The sequence below is a fragment of the Oncorhynchus mykiss genome, chromosome 12, assembly GCF_057628025.1.
Source record: "Oncorhynchus mykiss isolate SJ-2025 chromosome 12, ASM5762802v1, whole genome shotgun sequence".
In the NCBI taxonomy this organism is placed as follows: Eukaryota; Metazoa; Chordata; class Actinopteri; order Salmoniformes; family Salmonidae; genus Oncorhynchus; species Oncorhynchus mykiss.
In genome coordinates, this window is record NC_143033.1 from 63,300,383 (window position 1) to 63,318,355 (window position 17,973).

The 17,973-nt window shown below is 41.6% G+C and overlaps 3 protein-coding genes across 9 annotated transcripts; all 3 read right to left on the reverse strand.

Moving 5' to 3' along the window:
• Window positions 1–795: 795 nt before the first annotated feature.
• Window positions 796–8,979, reverse strand: dhrs7b (dehydrogenase/reductase 7B). 2 transcript variants are annotated; one of them, XM_021624350.3, is made up of 7 exons: window positions 8,713–8,979; window positions 2,543–2,742; window positions 2,242–2,360; window positions 1,807–2,020; window positions 1,568–1,660; window positions 1,196–1,348; window positions 796–1,091 (listed from the first exon to the last, which is right to left on the reverse strand). In XM_021624350.3, the coding sequence occupies exons 2-7, from the start codon at window positions 2,691–2,693 to the stop codon at window positions 886–888; spliced, it is 936 nt and encodes a 311-aa protein (XP_021480025.1). In that variant the 5' UTR covers window positions 2,694–2,742; window positions 8,713–8,979; the 3' UTR covers window positions 796–885. The 2 variants fall into 2 exon arrangements, with proteins under 2 accessions (XP_021480025.1, XP_021480024.1); XM_021624349.3 differs by having other exon boundaries at window positions 8,383–8,836.
• Window positions 8,980–10,521: 1,542 nt separating this feature from the next.
• Window positions 10,522–13,161, reverse strand: tmem11 (transmembrane protein 11). 3 transcript variants are annotated; one of them, XM_021624352.3, is made up of 2 exons: window positions 12,911–13,161; window positions 10,522–11,525 (listed from the first exon to the last, which is right to left on the reverse strand). In XM_021624352.3, the coding sequence occupies exons 1-2, from the start codon at window positions 13,159–13,161 to the stop codon at window positions 11,009–11,011; spliced, it is 768 nt and encodes a 255-aa protein (XP_021480027.2). In that variant the 3' UTR covers window positions 10,522–11,008. The 3 variants fall into 3 exon arrangements, with proteins under 3 accessions (XP_021480027.2, XP_021480028.1, XP_036793823.1); XM_021624353.3 differs by having other exon boundaries at window positions 12,961–13,151; XM_036937928.2 differs by lacking the exon at window positions 12,911–13,161 and adding an exon at window positions 12,210–12,558.
• Window positions 13,162–13,761: 600 nt separating this feature from the next.
• natd1 (protein NATD1) lies at window positions 13,762–17,084 on the reverse strand. Of its 4 annotated transcripts, none has more exons than XM_036937929.2 (4): window positions 16,790–17,039; window positions 15,875–15,993; window positions 15,580–15,654; window positions 13,762–15,113 (listed from the first exon to the last, which is right to left on the reverse strand). In XM_036937929.2, exons 1-4 carry the CDS (start codon window positions 16,884–16,886, stop codon window positions 14,994–14,996), a joined length of 411 nt encoding a protein of 136 aa, XP_036793824.1. In that variant the 5' UTR covers window positions 16,887–17,039; the 3' UTR covers window positions 13,762–14,993. The 4 variants fall into 4 exon arrangements, with proteins under 4 accessions (XP_036793824.1, XP_021480029.1, XP_021480031.1 ...); XM_021624354.3 differs by having other exon boundaries at window positions 16,763–17,020; XM_021624356.3 differs by lacking the exon at window positions 15,580–15,654 and having other exon boundaries at window positions 16,790–17,084.
• Window positions 17,085–17,973: the final 889 nt, after the last annotated feature.

The following is a 17,973-nucleotide window of genomic DNA, read 5'->3' on the forward strand; positions in this document are numbered from 1 at the left end:
AATTAGCGAATGGAGGATGCTTTTCAGGTCGCCCCAAAAAGTGACATATTGCAGCTTTAATGTAAAATAGAACTTCTAGAAACGTTACATTACAAGAACATTCTGAGAAAATCGCTGGACTGACACTCGTCATATGCTCCAGAAATGTTTACATTTCTTGTTGGATTTTTTTGAAGATGCTTTTGATCAATGTTCACTCAAATTGTTCTGTATTAATGTAAATTGAAATTCTCAGTCAGCATGTGTTACCACGTAGTATATTGTATTAGGCTTCTGTACATGTTTTCACCCTGTCCTGTTTATAATTGTAATGTGTTTGTATACCTGAGGCCACAAATAAATATTATTTGAGAGAAATAAGGTTATTAGAAACAATCCCTGAATGTCTATACTATATCTGCACCATCAACATATTTGTTCAAAAACAATAACCATCACATAATACAGTATTCACTAATGAAGAACTCAGATGACAGAGCAACTGAGTTTTCTAACAGGTCTATGAGCTAAGCCAGTAATGGTGGTATAGCTCAGGGGCACACAACGACATCAAATTGATCATCTGTATTTTTGTTTAATTCACAAATTATCATGAACAAACTCCAAAGCTAATCATTTCAACAAATGAAATGTACTCAATGTTCAGGTCGCTATGAAATGTTATTACACATCAATATCATAATTGTTAATGTGATCTACCCTGAACACTTCGCAAGATGTTAACCTTGAAGTTGAAGCAGTTTGTAAGATTTTCAGTTATTTCATCTAATGAAACACTACACATCACACTGTGGCTTTAAAACAAAACAACTTTTTAATTTGCAAGTTAGTGTGCATTAATCAATTTATCCATTCCCATAGTTTTGCCACATCCTCTACAACTTCTCACTCATCTTTGGATTTCTGCTCCTTGCGGGCCCGAGAGGCCATGACTTTGAAGAAGAGGGCTGGCCACAGGGTGCGAATGTAGATGGCCAGAGTGGGCAGGGGCCCAGCCAAAAGGACCTCTTTACTCCTGTGATGGACAGCCTTCAGGACCACTTGGGCCACATCTTTCGGTTCCCGCCCTAAAGCTGTTGTCTCATCCAGGACTTCACCAGAGTAGAAAGGAGAGAAATAAATAGATGACTAATGTAATTACAGAGGGGGAGGGGAAGGGCAGAGAAAGAGTGGCCAGTTAATTCCTCTCCATTACCTCCATATTTGGAGCCATCACACGTGACAGCGTTAAGAGACAGGTTGGTTCTGATGTAGCCAGGGCTGACCACTGTCACCTGGATATTGTAGCGCTCCATCTCAGCCCTCAGACAGTCAAAGTAGGCCTGGGTGGCGTGTTTGGAGGCAGCATCTGCTCAAAACACATTGTTTTTATTCCTTTACTAGTACAGATATCACTGACAGAGCTATTTGCAGGTGGAAATAATACCAGTTTCACCTTCCTTTGGAAATGTTTGTAGATTTGTTATGTTACACATTTTCCAAAAGATCAAAATGTCAAAATGTGATTTCATGGATAATTATTTAACCTCAGTTATAGGGTTGGCATCACTATCTCTACATTACTCACAAGCTGATCTGTAGGGGATAGCAATCTTCCCCTGGACACTACTGATGACCACTACGTGTCCACTGTGCCGGCGAACCATGGAGGGCAGAAGGGCTACAGTTGGAGAGAGGGATGGAGAAAACAAAAAAAGTTGAGAGTGGAGAGAAATCAAGAGACTACATGAGCTCAAGACATGAATGGCATTTGTCATTTGACCACAGAGAGAGTACATTTGGAAATCGGGTGATCATAACCTTTACCTTGAGTTAGAGCTATGGGCCCAAAGTAGTTGGTGTCCATGACGTCCCTCTGTACGGAGATGTGCGTCTCCAGGATGTTGCCGCGGTGACTGATGCCGGCGTTGTTGATGAGGACGTCCACGTGGCCGTAGCAACTCAGGATCTCCTTTGCGGCCATGGCAACCACCTCCGCTGTGTCGGACAGGTCAAAGATCACCATACAGGGGGTGTACGTCTGCCGGTGATGACATCACAGACATGTCATAAGAATTCAAGGGGTGTCTCAATAGTCAAATGTTCCTCTCTCCCCTGTCTCCTTTCCTTCATCTGACATGATGTAAAAAAGCTGAACTGGTGAAGGCAAATTTCTAGTATCCAACTCCCTTATCTTATGTTTTCATGTCAGCCCAGTGGAGGAAGAGGAGATGCGAAGTGAGTAAGTATGTGTCTCCATACCTGCTGCTGGCTGTCTGCTGCAGTGGCTATGAGCTCCTGAACTACGTCCTGTAGCCTGGCTCCGTCCCGGCCACACAGAACCAGCCTTGCTTTGGCAGCATGGAACACCCGAGCACACTCTGCAACACAACACACACACACTAATTTAAAAGGTATAGTTCACTTTGAACTAGTACCTAGAACCTTTGAGAATGTTTTTTTTATTTTATTTTTGTGATTCTGTCCATGTAGCCTACATTGTGTATGCTGCGAAATTGCCTCATTGAGGACATTACATTTTCTAATCCAAAATAACACTCACCTCTCCCCAGGCCAGAGCTGGCTCCAGTGATGACCACTACAGTGTCCTGGATGGTAGCCCCCTGTTGGAGCCTCTGGAGCAGCCGGTAGAGCAGCACCAACCCCAGCCCACCCAGGACCAGCGGCACCACTCCGCCCATTACACGCTCCATGGCTGGGATGATAGGGTCGGGTGGTCCGGTCCAAATCAGTTTACCCTGCCTGGACAACACACAACCACTTCTCTTCAGGATTTCCAAGCTGCTTCCCAAATGGCACCCTATTTTCTATATAGTGCACTACTTTTGATCGGAATCTGGTCAGAAGTAGTGAACTGTGTAGAAAATAGCATCATTTTAGAGGCTGCCAACCTGTGAGGATCAGCAGAAATCATTGCCCACCAAATTAAAATACTGTAAAACTTTTCTTTAATAGCGCAAGCGTTTATTTGCTTAAATCACTGAACACAACAGGCGCTAATTAGAGACCGACTTCTATTTGAGCCAGGCGTCTATTTCCTTAATGAACGCATTTTTTTGCATTGTTTAATTCCAGCATTTTAATCCATTTCTAAATGTCCTGCACTAATGTGTTATGTACACACTGTGTCATGTTTCTTTTGTCTTAGTACGCTTCAGTAAAAAATACAACAAAAACAGAATAAGGCCAATAATAGTACATTATGAAACGCTGTGATAAGGCTGTGACCTTAGATTTCCCTTCAAAATAAAAGTCCCACAATGAAGGTGGTAAAGAATTATACAAATGGTCGAAATTCGTAACATTTTATGAGGAAATGTAAGCGGACTTAGAATTTTGTTTAACAATATGAAAAAAGGAATTAAGTTAATCGCCTTTATAGCGCAAATAATAATATTGCATTGACGTTTAACAGCATTAAAAGTAATGATTACTAGATAGTTATGGTAACAGTAAATGTTATTTTTTTACAATACTTCTATTAATAGTAATAACAATAATAATATGATAATCAAATTTAGAAAACACTTGTTAATTAGCCCATTGGTATTGCATGATGTTCAGCACATTTTTCATATTGTGTGTGTGTGTGTGTGGGGGGGGTCCCATTGTACTCAGGAGCACTTCTATTTACTAAGAGTTTTTGATCTATATTTTTCATTGTGTATTTACCATTGCAAACCAATGCTGGCACTAAGACCACACTCAACAAGCTGTATAGGGCCATAAGCAAACAAGAGAATGCTCATCCAGGGGTGGTTCTCCTAGTGGCCGGTAATTTTAATTCAGGAAAATTGAAATCCGTTTTACCTCATTTTTACCAGCATGTCACCTGTGCAACTAGAGGGATAAAAACCTCTAGATCGCCTTTACTACACACACAGACTCCATACAAAGCTCTCCATTTGGCAAATCAGACCATAACTCTTTCCTACTGATTCCTGCTTACAAGCAAAAACTCTAAACAAGAAATATCAGTAACGCACTGGGTGCATGCCACTTGGGTGCATGCTCAGTTCCCTCCTGCACTCCCTGTTAACCCATGAGTTTGCGACACGACGGTGGTAGGTCTGATCACCAACGACGATGAGACAGCCTATAGGGGGAGGTCAGAGACTTGGCATTGTGGTGCCAGGACAACAACCTCAACGTGGGCAAGACAAAGGAGATTATTGAGGACTACAGGAAATGGAGGGCTGAACACACCCCCATTCACATTGACGGGGGGGGGAGGGGGGGGGGGTCGAGATCGTCAAGTTCCTTGACGTCCACATCACTCAGGACCTATCATGGTCCATACACACCAACACAGTCGTGAAGAGGGAACAATAATGCCTCTTCCCCTCAGCAGGCTGAAAAGATTTGGCATTGACCCTCAGATAATTTAAATGTTATACAGCTGCACTATTGAGAGCATCTTGACAGCCTCCATCACCGCCTGGTATGGCAACTGCTCGGCATCCATACGCAAGGTGCTACAGAGGGTAGTGCGTACGGCCCAGTACATCACTGGGGCCAAACGCCCTGCCATCCATGGCCTCTATACCAGGCGGTGTCAGGAAGGCCCTGAAAATTGTTAGACTCCAGCCACCCAAGTTATAGACTTTTCTCTCTGCTACTGCACGGCAAGCGGTGCCGGAGCACCAAAACTGTGACCAAAAGGCACCTGAACAGCTTCTACCCCCAAGCCATAAGACTGCTGAACAGTTAATCAAATGGCTACCCGGACAATTTACACTGACCCCCTTTATTATTTATGTATCTTAATTGTTTTGGACTGACTTCCTTGCACTGGCTCTTCACACCCACTAGATTCTACCCTCACATACACTACACTGTCACTCCAACACACACGCATGCATATTGACACCACACACATACGCTGCTGCTACCCTCTTTATTATCCTGATTGCCTTGTCACTTTTACCCCTACCCACATGTACATACCTCAAATACCCCGTGCTCCTGCACATTGACTCGGTACCGGTACTCGTTATGGTTTTTATTGTGTTTTTATTTAGAAAATATTTGTCCTACTTTTTAACTGTGCACTGTTAGGAATGAGCTTGTAAATAAGCATTTCACTGTAAAGTCTACACCTTTTGTATTTGGCACAATACAATTTGATTGATTTCCAAATACACAGAGTTTACACCCCAAGTAGCATCATTGCTCATCTGCAGCCCTTAAAGAGGGGCCAATCAGCTTAAGTCCAATAGTTTTTTCATATTGGGGACGCCATTTTCTGTAAATTGTGTCACAGTAAAAAGGGGGTCTATTCTATTCAGATGGGCTAATGGGACAATTTGGAGCAGTGGCAGTCGGTGCAGTTTAAGATGAGTTTGAGTTTATTTTTACAGAGTGCGCACATTAATCAACATTTCGGTAAAAAACGGTAAATTTTCAACCGCAGTCCCTGGGTAGGTTATTAAAAACAATAAACAATTAATGAGCAGTGAGCACAAGCAGAGCAACATAGGACAGGCAAGACGTTGCATGCACACCAAGCAACGTAGCACAAAAAGCAACAAGACAAAATCCATAAAAGCAAAGTGTTTCCACACCTAACAAGCTACAGACAACATGGAAAGTAGCAATACACAACTAGCGATTATGTTCAAAAGTCTGATTGTCCTTTAGCCATGTCTTCATGTTGTTTGTGAATGTGTGATAGGTGGTGCAGTTGTGTGTCTGATGGCAGGGTATTCCAAACATGAGAAGCTCTCACAGAGAAAGCAGATTGACTAAAGTGCTTTTCCTTAAGGGAACTATACAGTCACCTCTCACGGCAGACCTTGTGGATCTGCTGCCATGCTTGGGTTCTCTGTTTAACAAAAGTACTGAGTGGAGGGGGAGCCAGGCCATTTAGGATCTTGAATACAAGACATGCGTCGGTGTATTGCACAAGATTTTTCCAACTCAGGAGCTCCTGCTTTCTGAGGATGTAACAGTGATGATGGCTATTGGGCTTCCTATCAAGACTTTGAGAGCCTGTTTGCAGACAGACTGAATGTGTTTTAATGTTGTACAGCAAGCTTGGGCCCAACTAGTCAAAGCAGTATGTTAAGAGTGGGGGAGTATCATAGATTTGAAGTACAGTTTTGCTACTTCTGTAGTCAAACAATTTCATATAAATCTGAAATTTGCTAGGTTGAATTTGGTTATTTGAGGGAGAACACTTTTTTTTTTTTAACAAGCATGGCCTTATATCTATTACAGCACATTGGATGACTGTCATTCATATTCCATTCCCTGAGCTCAATGTAACATCGATAGGTTTAGGCTACTAAATGATTGTAACATTTTCCCTATACCCATCATGAGGTTGCTACAACCTAGCCTATGAATGAAAGTTTATAACGTAGGTTCACAGGTCGAGAGAAATTTAAGTAATCAAGGTGACAGACAGTGACACATTCAATTCCGCCTTGCACACTCTTGCCTGCATCTAGCTTGATCTAGGGTGTAATCATTAGTCCCAACAGTTGCAAACAAAAGTTTATTGGACAAATTCAGGTATGTTTATCCCTGTTTAAGAAACATTTCAACAACAGAATCGTCAGAATGAATACCCCCGATCACATGCTAACACAGTTCACTTTCATAGCAGCCACATGCAAACAGCATGATCACATCTACGCGCTCTCATAACACCTTTTCCCTTCGCCTGTGGACTTCAGTGCACAACACATCAGCTGTCTGTGACCAGGCAAAAAAATAATAATTTCCAAGCCAAACCTTCATAAGCACTACACACAGCCTACATCGTTGTCCCCATATTAGCAAACGTCATAGTCAACATAGTTACTAGAACTAACGCGTTAGTAAACCCGCTACAATCATGCAATACAGTGTACAGTTAGCAAGCAGTTGCAGTTACGCCGGTGGGCCCCCTGTGGCAATAAATTAATAAAACCAAAAGATTACCTTGACATTGAAGAGTTCCAGTGTTGGATAGCCATAGCCAGCTAGCTAACATAGCATCCCTCTCTGTTTGAGTTAGCTGCACAAGTGAAAGTGCAAAAAATACAACAAATAGCTAGTTCTCTCTATTGCTTCTTCATTTTTAAGAAATTAATTTGTTCAAAACTGTTCAACTATTGTCTTTCGCTCTCTTTGAGTCAACTACTCACCACATTGTATGCACTGTAGTGCTAGCTAGCTGTAGCTTATGCGTTCAATACTAGATTAATTATCTTATCCTTTGATTGGGTGGACAACATGCCAGTTATGCTGCAAGAGCTCTGATAGTTTGGAGGAAGTCCTCCAGAAGTTGTTTTAATTCATGTGTCTGTCCATGGAAGGGGGTAAGAACCATTACCCTCCTAGGTTTTGCATTTAAGTCAATGTACCCAGAGGAGGACAGAAACGAGCTGTCCTCCGGCTACACCATGGTGCTACACTAGAGTGCTGTTGAGGCTACTGTAGAACTTAATTGGAAACAGTGCGTTTTAATCAATTATTTGGTTAAATATATTTATTATAGTTTTATCTGAAGAGGATAACTTTATTGTTTCACTATTTTTATGAAATTCACTGAGGAGGATGGTCCTCCCCTTCCTCCTGTGAGGAGCCTCCACTGATTCGGAGTACAATGCATTTCTCATCCCAGGGTTGAGGTTCGTTTTCCGCCGGCTCCGCTATGTCTTAGGGCGTTTTCACATATTACATGTTTTACCCTGGTTCGGTTTCCTGGAGTATTTGTTTGAATTCTACACAAAACGTTTTGCTTTCACAACACCTAAAAAAGTTTCTGGGTGTGATTAGTAAAAACACACACTATATCATCATGTTAGGGAGCAAGCTTGTTTACACGGGCAAAAAAAGTTCCACGTGACTCACAATACCTGGTATAATCTTTATCTTTTTTTCTTCATTTTACCAGGTAAATTGACTGAGAATACATTCTCATTTACAGCAACGACCCGTGGAATAGTTATCGGGGATGAATGAGCCAATTGTAAATTGGGGACCTTGCACCCCCTACTCACGCAGGTCCAAGATTCGTTCCAGCATGCGTTACACACACATGCTTTAGAGCGCGGATCGACACAAATGCAGCTATAAGTAAGCGGATCTGCTGGCTAAATAAAAAGAAGCACACAACAATAACAGCTGCTGTTATGTTCCGACCGTATACAATGACACACAGTTTGGTCCTCTAGCTAGTTTACTTTGCTACAAGGCAGAACCCTCACATTAAATACAGAAGAATCAGTCACTAGTTAACACATTAGTTGCTAAATAATTTTAAATATTCCACAACCAAGTCTTCTTTCTAAAATATGAGCCTGCAGCTACTGACAGATGGCTAATAAACTCAACATGACTAACCAAAGTGCCGCAAATATCTTATGTAGCTATGCCGAAAACTTTACACACCTGACACCTGTCCGTTTGAATCGTCGTCAACATAAAGGTTTGATGATAATATTTGATAGTAATCTTTGTTCAAATCTGAACACCGACAATAGAAAGTAACCCGGAAGCAGCTAGGAAAGTTTAATTCCAGCCAATCAGTTGTATGTGACGTTGGAAGTATTTCTGCCAATCACGTGTAGGCTGTCAATCAGTGCGCATTATTGCTAACCCGGGGTATTCCGTTTTTAACCAGTGGAAACAGGTTATATTTCTTTAGTTTACAATAGTTTCAACTCAACACATATGTATCTGTCACTGCCACGCGTCACCAAAGATTATGGATATACTGACAAGATTACGTGTCTCTCCGCCTTAACAATGGTAGTCGTTGTCCACGATGCAGAACAGCTAAAAAAAAACACAGCGGGCTGTCTAGCAACCTTCTATCCTTTCTTTGGATTGGTGGATACATCTCATTATTGTAATCTTGTTTTGAATATTCGATTAGGGTTGTTGACGTCAACTGCCTGTATGCTATAGCCTCATGTCATGAATATGCGTAGACAACTCTTGAGAAAAAACACTTTATATCGGAATTGCCGGGAAGTCACGTGTCCTACTTATATCAGTACACTCGTAACAATTTAAGCATTACGAAACTTATATTTCATCAAATAAACGTCACGTAGGAAATAAGCCATTCATTTTTTGTTGACCAAATTCGACACTCATTGCCCTCCATATAAAAACTCCTTGCTTGGTGTGCAAAACGACAATACGCCACCTGCTGGAGAGAGAGAGATTGTCCACCGACTTGGGACTTTTCTCTGGTATCACACCATTCTCAACTGATGACTCTCAAATGCATATCAAGATGATCCAAAGTTAGAGCTGGAGGTAATAAGCTAGCACAATTACTAGAAAGAAACATTGTACATGTTCTAAGTATTTTAACTGCAGTCCCAAGAAAGACTTTCCAGGTTGTTCATTGTTCATTTTGTATAATATATTGCAAAGCAGCAATGTGAAAGAAAACACAGGCAAACAGGGTAAGTTGCCCTGTATTGATGATTGCCAAACAGGTATTTGGCTAATCAGGCCCCCATCAAGCTGCAAAGCCTTACAATTTCAAATAATAGTCAAAATAAAATACAGGTAAACCATAATGGTTAGACACACTAAATTTAATGTTGCTCTCTTTAGTGCGATTTTTAATTTATTTAAAATATAAAACTATGAATGATAATTTTCTTGTAACCTGGCTAAGTTGTGTGTACACAAGGTTGTCATGTTCTATTTTACATAGCAAACAACCTGATTTTTAAGATTAAAAAACACCACAAGAAGACTACTTGCAACATTTGGGACTCCATAAACACTGTGTACTCCAAACATTAGGAACACCTTCCTAATACATGCTGACTCCAATGCTTCCCACAGTTGGCTGGATGTCCTTGGTGGTGGGACCATTCTTGATACACATGGGAAACCCCACCAGCATTGCAGTTCTTGACACAAACAGGTGTGCCAGGGTCCTACTACGATACCCTATTCAAAGGCACTTAAATATTCTGTCTTGCCCATTCACCAATCAATGGCTCACAATCCATGTCTCAATTGTCACAAGGCTTAAACAACAGCCTTTAACCTGTCGCCTCCCCTTCATCTACACTGATTGAAGTGGATTTAACAAGTGACAACAATAAGGGATTATAGCTTTCACCTGGTTAGTCTGTCATGAAACGAGCAGGAGTTCTTAATTTTTGGTACACTCAGTGTATATGTCCCTTACATACACAACCCACTCCTACACTCAGAAAGTCCCCATTAAGTGTCTAACAATCCCACAAAGAGCTCCATCTGGACAGTATTTTTGCCCATAACTGCATGTGTGTAAAGGACAAAACAGAAACACAATGTTGGGAAAGGAACAAAAAGGAAATCGGCCATGCGCAGCAAGTCCTATGTTCGTGTTGATCTGTTTTGTCCTTAACAACTGACTGTTGAGGGATGGCCAAACAAGTATGTTTAAAGGTCTTGACTTTGTTCCAAAAACTGAGTAAACCTAGAAAGACAAGTCTGAAAACAAAGGTAATGCTATTGCCTTTGTGATTCAAGACATGGTGTAAAATTTGTTTAATGAAAAACAAAATACAGAAATGAGAGTTTGAAATATCCTAATGTTTAATGAAAGGGTGACATACTGATCAGCAAGAAAGGGGTACAGTAAAACTACAAGGAATAGACATGTTGGTAATACTTAAGCCTGTCCGTTTCAACTGCAACACAATTCAGTCTAAATCTTTTTACTTAGCTACCCTTGTGCCCTAACTTAGTGTATTGAGAGGGGTACAGGGATTGGGAAGAGGCGCAAGGGTACCATATGGATAAGTGCACTGGTGATGTCACTTACAAGTAAAGAAAATAAGGGAAAAATAATTCCTTCTAGTTTGAACTATATCCCTCTGATCCATCAAACAGCCCAAAAGTAAGCGCCCGCGCAAGTGAGGTGGGGTGGAGGGGGTTAGGGGCAAACCCTCGACTCAGCTTCCACTTGGCCTACTACTGGGTGGATTCTTTCTTTTCCCGCTATATTTTTTTACATTTTATTTTTTATTTTATTTGTTTAACCCTCTTCAGAGTATGCTCATACCACATAGAGTTCGTAGATCTTCTTGGCGCAGTAGGCCAGGGCGGCCAGCGCTATCGTGTTGTGGAGTCTCTTTCTGTGGATGTCGTCCCTGCGCACCAGAACCACTGGCGTGGAGGAGGTGAGTGTGTGCAGGGGCAGCCGCGAGAGTTTTTGGCTATCGTACTCCACCTGGTACTTGCAGCAGGGATCGAACTGCCAGGAGATTCCGTAGAGGGCGGAGCAGGCCACGCTGAGGGCACCAGCGGGCAGTGCCACGTAGCGCGAGTACTCAGGCGGCAGCGAGAGCGGCGTCAGGAGGCAGGCGGTGCCCGACAGGACGGCCGTCTTGTGCAGGCAGTTGCCCACGGCGATCCAGCGGGCCGTCTCGTCGCCAATGCGTGTGGGCTCGATCACAATGTACTTGTACTGGGCCTCCAGTGCCTGCTCCAGCTCATACTCAAACTGGTCCTGCGCATTCTCCCCGTTGTAGATCTCGTGAACGATGTAGCAGTCCGTTGCCGCCATCACTCCCCTGTGTACAGAGAGAGATGAGATAATGAGGGAGAGAGAAGGGATTAGAAAGTAGATGGAAAAGGAAGAGAATCACAATATTAAATTCCCAATTATTTTCCAAGCTTCATAGCAATTGTGCAGCTTCGGGGCCTAAGGCAAGTGGTTGCACCAGTTTTTAATGATGATGTACAGATGAGTACCACTTGTGAAGAAATAAGGGGAACAACTACTTTTACAAAAAACATTTTTTTTACATTATAGTCCATGACCTTGATATCAGATTAGTGCACAACACCTGTTTTTTCAGCTCACTGTGGTAAAAACAAGACACTTTTGTGGAACTTTGACATGTGTTGCCTGTGCATGTTTGACATAAATATGAGCTGTTGAATCAAAGGTAAAGTAGGGTATTTTCTCATGTTTAGAATTCTCAAGAGTTCACTAACTAGTCGTCAGTCACTCAAGTAGCCTGTTAGTAATAAGCTATGGTGATAACTTTATTTAACTCGGCAAGTCAGTTAATAAGAACAAACTCTTATTTACAATGATGGCCTACCCTATGGGACTCTCAATCACGGCCGGATGTGATACAGCCTGGATACGAACCAGGGACTGTGCCTGGGAACGTTAACGTAGCTATGGACAATATAAACAATATGCAGGAGAAAACTAAATGTAGCTATATCAAGTGGAAATAACTCACGTGTAAAACTCGAATCTCTCACTTTGCAAACATTTTGCCACGCGCAAGAGCGCTAGCTAGCTCCCCAACAAGATTAACACGGCATGCTAAATAAGGCTGCGTTCGTAAATTCACCCTGGCTGAGTCAGACACTCCAGAGCGAATTTACGAACGCACCCGTCAAGTAGCTAACTGTTAGCTAGCTAACGTAAATAAAACTCTGGGTTAGTGAGCATGTTGATCATTCACAACTTTCAAAATTCCAGTAACATCTATATTAGCTACGTATAACATGGGAGCTGCTGCTGTGCTGTATTGGACGCAGCTTTGCATAACGGCAGTTCATAACGTTACATTGGTCAGCTCTACCGCTGTTTGGAAGCTAGCTGCTCTGAAAAGTAGCTAGTACATAAATTACAAGCGGCGATGAAAAAAACGTTAGTATTGTGTTATACGACCGATATGTTTGATATGTGCTAGTATATCTACTTTGTAACGTTACGGCATGTTTTCACACTATTTTAGTTGGGATGGCTAACCTATCCAGAACTTGACTTTGAAGCTTTGATGAACAGGCTATTGAGGTTAGCGACGATAGCAAACATGCTAATCAAAACATCACATTAGCAATTATGGAGGAAGGAATTCGGGAGTGACAGCTGCATTTTGCTTTTAAAGGCCATATGTTGGAATAGTGAACGTGTAGGTATCATAAAACAGACCTTGTACACAAAAAACAGTCGTGATATGGCAATGATTGAGTCAAACTGACCTCTCCCTGTTGACTGGGACACCGCGCCTCCTTCCCAACGACGCCATCTTGGAGAACCAATATACGACTGCTGTGGACGCAGTGCAATCTAGGATGTGTAGTGTATGTTATGCTTGCAATACACTGCGAGGACGACTTAATGTACTTTGTCGTAATACATTTCCCATAATTAATTGAATGCATGTAGGACGTACCACTCATTATTTATACCATGTAAATATAGAGGTCAGTACAATTTACTACACTAGTACATTTTGACGTAAACTGTAATACAAAATGTACACATCATGTTTATGTTTTTTAACAGTTGAGAAATGACCAATCACAAGCAAGGACAACACTATGGGAATCAAGAGTAGGATAAACCATTCTATAGCCAGGTTGCGCAGCAGGTAAATTGTTCCACTAGCTATTATGGGCTACACTCACACTTCAATGCAACGGACTGTCACACTGAAGTGGGGGTGATATTTACCTGCCTCAGGTTGCTATACTTACCCATATTGTGTCCTGTCCTATCCAAGCTTCTCTAGTGAGTTTATCTGGCTTATCGCACACACGGTGTAGAACACTAGACTGGGAAGTGTGTTGTAACCCTGTGCCAAGCCAGTGCAAACCACGGTAACATGTGCAATCCATTAGTATGCTCCCTGCCTCCCTTGTCAATAGATTAATTGCATAAAGTGCACCTTTAAAATGTTATCACATTGGTATTCTGCAGCTCAGAGGTGAAGTATACTAGGAAACTACTTTAAAATGTATAAGGCACGTCTAAATGATTGTAAATCAATGTTTCAATGATTAGTCAAATAAGGTATTATTTAATTTAAAACAAGAGAGATATGGTAAATAATCAGACTGTCTGCAGACTTTATACCCATCTCTGTCAGACAGTAGGCCTACAGAGCCATCCCCTGAAGACTGTGTCATCAGTTTTACTGCCTTCCTGACCAGTATGCATTCAGTCACCTAGTAAATAGTACATCTCACCTAGGTCAAAGCCAGAGAGAATCCCTACTGTAGTTTAAGATACTCAGCAAATGAAAAATACAACCTGTTACTTGATATTGGAATTTTGTTTTGTTTTCTTAAGCCATGCTTGTAAACTGTATAGAGAAAATGCCACACAAGATTTAAACTGTTGTAGAACAGCCCTGAATTAGTGCTTTTACAGACAGTAGAAGATTACCCCCACGGTCAATGAAGGTTCTATGGCAATGTCTCATGTCAGATAGCACAGCAGCTTTCTGTACAGTAACATTTAAGGTGAAGGGTAGGCCTACTGAAGAGTGGTTGTCCTGATGAACATGGGGACAGATAGTCTTGGGCAGGAATAGAGGGAAGTGCCTCACTAGCCTACGACAGGCTGACTGCATGTAGGGGATATAGCCCGCAAGTTGATGGTCTAAAGTAAACCAGGTGTGGTCCACCCTCCTGGAGAGCTATTGTATGTGCACACTATTGCGCCAATGCTGCTCTAACACTCCTGATTCAGCTAATCAAGGTCCTGATGAACAGCTGTTTGTCTTGATGGTTTTGACAAGAGGACAAACATCCTGAATGATCAGGATTGCATTCCACTCCAGAAAGCTGTTCCTTTCCTCCTGCCGTTGTTCACTCCTCTTCAAATGACCAGCCAAGACAGGATAAGTGAAAGCAATACGGCCAAAGTGTGATGAGACATTGCTTCTTACAGTACATAAACAGGAATCCTGCATTCAGTCTTGCCACTGTATATACAATAAGACAGCAAGACTCTACAACATTCCTTTTTTCTTTACACACACACACACTGATGTCCATTCCCATGGAGGACAGGCCATGAGTAATGTCAATGGCACTCGGACAGTTCCTCTACCACTGCTCTCCAACAGGGAGTCTTTATGTCTGTAGAGATAGCTATAGTATGGTTTCCCTCTCCCTTACACCCCCCCCCCCCAAAAAAAAACAGCACAAAGTCCTCCAAATCAAAAGCATGAGGCCATGCTTTCTACCTCAGTCTCTCTCCCTCTCCACTCCTCTCTGTCATGGGATCACATGGGGTGGATGTGCTCCAGGTATTGAGGTTGGGGATTCTCTTTGATGTATTTCTGGATGTACCAGCAGGTAAGGTGAGCCTTCAGATCCTCTTCCACCACAAAATCCATGGCAGCCTGCAATCAACAGAACATTGCCATTTAATTTAGGAGTTGTTTTGTAGCTTGAGTTTAAAGTAACTGCCTGTGTCACTCTGGTTTTATTTTAATTACATGCAGTAATCATGGACTGCAGATAAAAGGTGAGACACTTGCTCTATTATATTTTATATAAAGATTTAAAAATATTAACGTTCCGGTCTACACAGATCTTCAAGCAAACCATGTTTTAATTTCCTTCTTCCTCTTATCTCTACCATAACTGTTCCCTTGATATTACCCACCAGCGCTCTGAGCTGAACTCATCTGGCAAAGCACTGCCTAGACTGAATAAACAGGCCAATGCTTGGATTTTCAGAATTACAAGCAACATTCATATTGCCATGCAGCTGTTATAAAGAGAACTAGATGGGAGAGTCCAAAATGTCCAATGAAAGCAGTTTATCAGCTGACAGCTTAGGAAACTGTATTTACTGTCTCTTACTGGGTTAAAGAGGTACAAAGACTTCTCTCCATACACAGAGTGAGCTGCACAGGTCCAGATTGCAAGAAGGTCCTCCTGCAGAATTGTGTTATAGCAAATGATGGGTAGCATTATGAGTTGTTTTTGGACAAGGCCATGGGCTCAAATGCCTAACCAGTAATATTGAGACCTATGGACTCCCATTGCTTATCTGAAAGGCACAGATAAATGTTAAAAAGATCTAGGGACATAATAGGAGTGAGGGTGTATTTTGCATTGGGCTATGGTTCCATTCCATATTGTCAGACTGCCGAACCTTGGCCAGGTGCTTCGCAATGCCTCTCCCTCTGTAGGCGTCTGGAACCTCCGTATGCTGCAGGTCCACAGTCTTCTTCCCGACATACTCGTACAAGAGGACCGCACGGTCATGAGAGCCTGGAACCAAAGAGAAAAGGGTTACCTTTAAAAAAAAAAAAAAGTTTAAATGTAACCTTTATTTAACTAGGCAAGTCAGTTAAGAACAAATTCTTATTCACAATGACAGCCTACCGGGGAACAGTGGGTTCATAACAACTGCCTTGTTCAGGGGCAGAACGACAGCTTGGGGATTCGATCCAGCAACCTTTCAGTTACTGGCCCAACGCTCTAGGCTACCTGCCGCTCCGAATTTAAAAGGGTGCAATTATATGCTAAATAAGTAGGGCTTACACCTTGCGCGACTATTAAAAGGTATGTACACATCAGTCTGATTCTCCATCAGACCTCAAATAAAGATCTATCAAATATAGGGATGCGGGCAGATAAATGAGGAATTGGGTTTTTAGAGAAAGTTAAGCAGATTCTTTCAAATCAGAAGTTTTTTTTTGAGCGAATGTGCATGCACAAACTAGCAAACTAATTGAGAAGAACAACACCATGTTAGATGCGTGACAGCAAGAGCATTCAATTCAACCGCTCAATGCCAGGAAGCTAAGAATTTTCCCAGTTGGCTAATGCTACAAATCCTTGGCTATGCCACTTGAGTTCTTGCTAGTAGCTTTTTGTCCGTTTGTTTACAACGACCATTAGGAAAAAGTACGTTCCTTATCTAAATCACAGTACGACTGCAATCAGGTAAGACTCTTTTGCGCTATGAAAAAGTTGGTTAGCTAACTAGTTTAACCACACTCTTTGGTAAACAATTGATAAAAGGGAAAACACGTACGATTTCGCGTAGCTAACGTTACATTACCATTTAGTCGTATGGTAAACTGTCGCTTCTTTTTATCGTGTTCTACTGTTATCGGAGTGTTGATTTCGGGGACATTCATCTGTGTAGCCTGGGCCATGGTCTTTCGTCTTCCTTTCGCCAAAACGTATTTGATTGAGGTGAAATGGATCTCAAAGCGATTAGATCATAGCCACCTCAAACTAGGAAGAATCAATATCCAGCAAAACACTCCATCATCCTCCAAGGAAGTCTACTGTAGATCACATGGTCTGAGCGGACCAATGATTGCTGCGATTCTTCATTTGAGAATGGCCGTGTTCCAGGCCGCCTACATTGTAGTTGAGATGCGCATAATCCGTTTATCTTGTCATCAATAATCAGTTAATGTATCACATATTCATGGGATTCATTCGATCAAGGTTAAACACTTGGCTTAATTCAACATTTGCAGATATCTGACAAACACACACATGAGAAGCGCTTACCAAGAAAAACTTTAACCTAACAATTTCGCAACAACTACCTTCTACACACAAGTGTAAATGAATGAATAAGAATATGTACATTAAAAAATATATGAATGAGTGATGGTATAGAACGGCATAGAAAAGATGCAGTGGATGGTATAGAGTATAGTATATACATATGAGATGAGTAATGTAGGGTATGTAAGTAGTTTTGGAATTGTTAGTTAGATTACTTGTTGGTTATTACTGCATTGTCGGAACTAGAAGCACAAGCATTTCGCTACACTCGCATTAACATCTGCTAACCATGTGTATGTGACAAATAAAATTTGATTTGATTTGAACATATAAAAGTGGCATTGTAGTGATATATTACATCAAGATGGCAAGATCCAGTAGATGGTATCGAATACAGTAAAAACATATGAGATGAGTAATGTAGGGTATGTAAACATTATATAAAGTGGCATTGTTTAAAGTGGCTAGTGATACATTTATTATTACATACATTTTTCCATTATTAAAGTGGCTGGAGTTGAGTCAGTATGTTGGTGTAGCCAACTGTGGATCCTCAGGGCTAAACTATGATTTTTCACTGTCCTCGTCTCTATAATGTTGCCTTGATTTTTTGGGTCTCTGTCTCCGGATTCACAGATACCCAAATATCACCTATGTATATTTTGACACGGCCTATTGATTAACGAGACACATTATCTTATTATTAGTATTATTAGGTGC

Excerpts from the sequence above, each read along its gene's own strand:
- dhrs7b (XM_021624350.3), bottom strand. The coding sequence starts at position 2,693 with ATGGAGCGTGTAATGGGCGGAGTGGTGCCGCTGGTCCTGGGTGGGCTG. Across the intron at positions 1,661-1,806 it reads GCCCATAGCTCTAACTCAAG|CCCTTCTGCCCTCCATGGTT; the intron begins GTAAAGGTTATG and ends CTCCAACTGTAG. Across the intron at positions 1,349-1,567 it reads TATCCCCTACAGATCAGCTT|ATGCTGCCTCCAAACACGCC; the intron begins GTGAGTAATGTA and ends TGTTTTGAGCAG.
- tmem11 (XM_021624352.3), bottom strand. The coding sequence starts at position 13,161 with ATGAGTGGTACGTCCTACATGCATTCAATTAATTATGGGAAATGTATT. Across the intron at positions 11,526-12,910 it reads GACTGTTTTTTGTGTACAAG|GGGAGTGATGGCGGCAACGG; the intron begins GTCTGTTTTATG and ends CTCTGTACACAG.
- natd1 (XM_021624354.3), bottom strand. The coding sequence starts at position 16,886 with ATGGCCCAGGCTACACAGATGAATGTCCCCGAAATCAACACTCCGATA. Across the intron at positions 15,994-16,762 it reads AACGTTAGCTACGCGAAATC|GCTCTCATGACCGTGCGGTC; the intron begins GTACGTGTTTTC and ends CTTTGGTTCCAG. Across the intron at positions 15,114-15,579 it reads CTTTGTACCTCTTTAACCCA|GCTGCCATGGATTTTGTGGT; the intron begins GTAAGAGACAGT and ends TGTTGATTGCAG.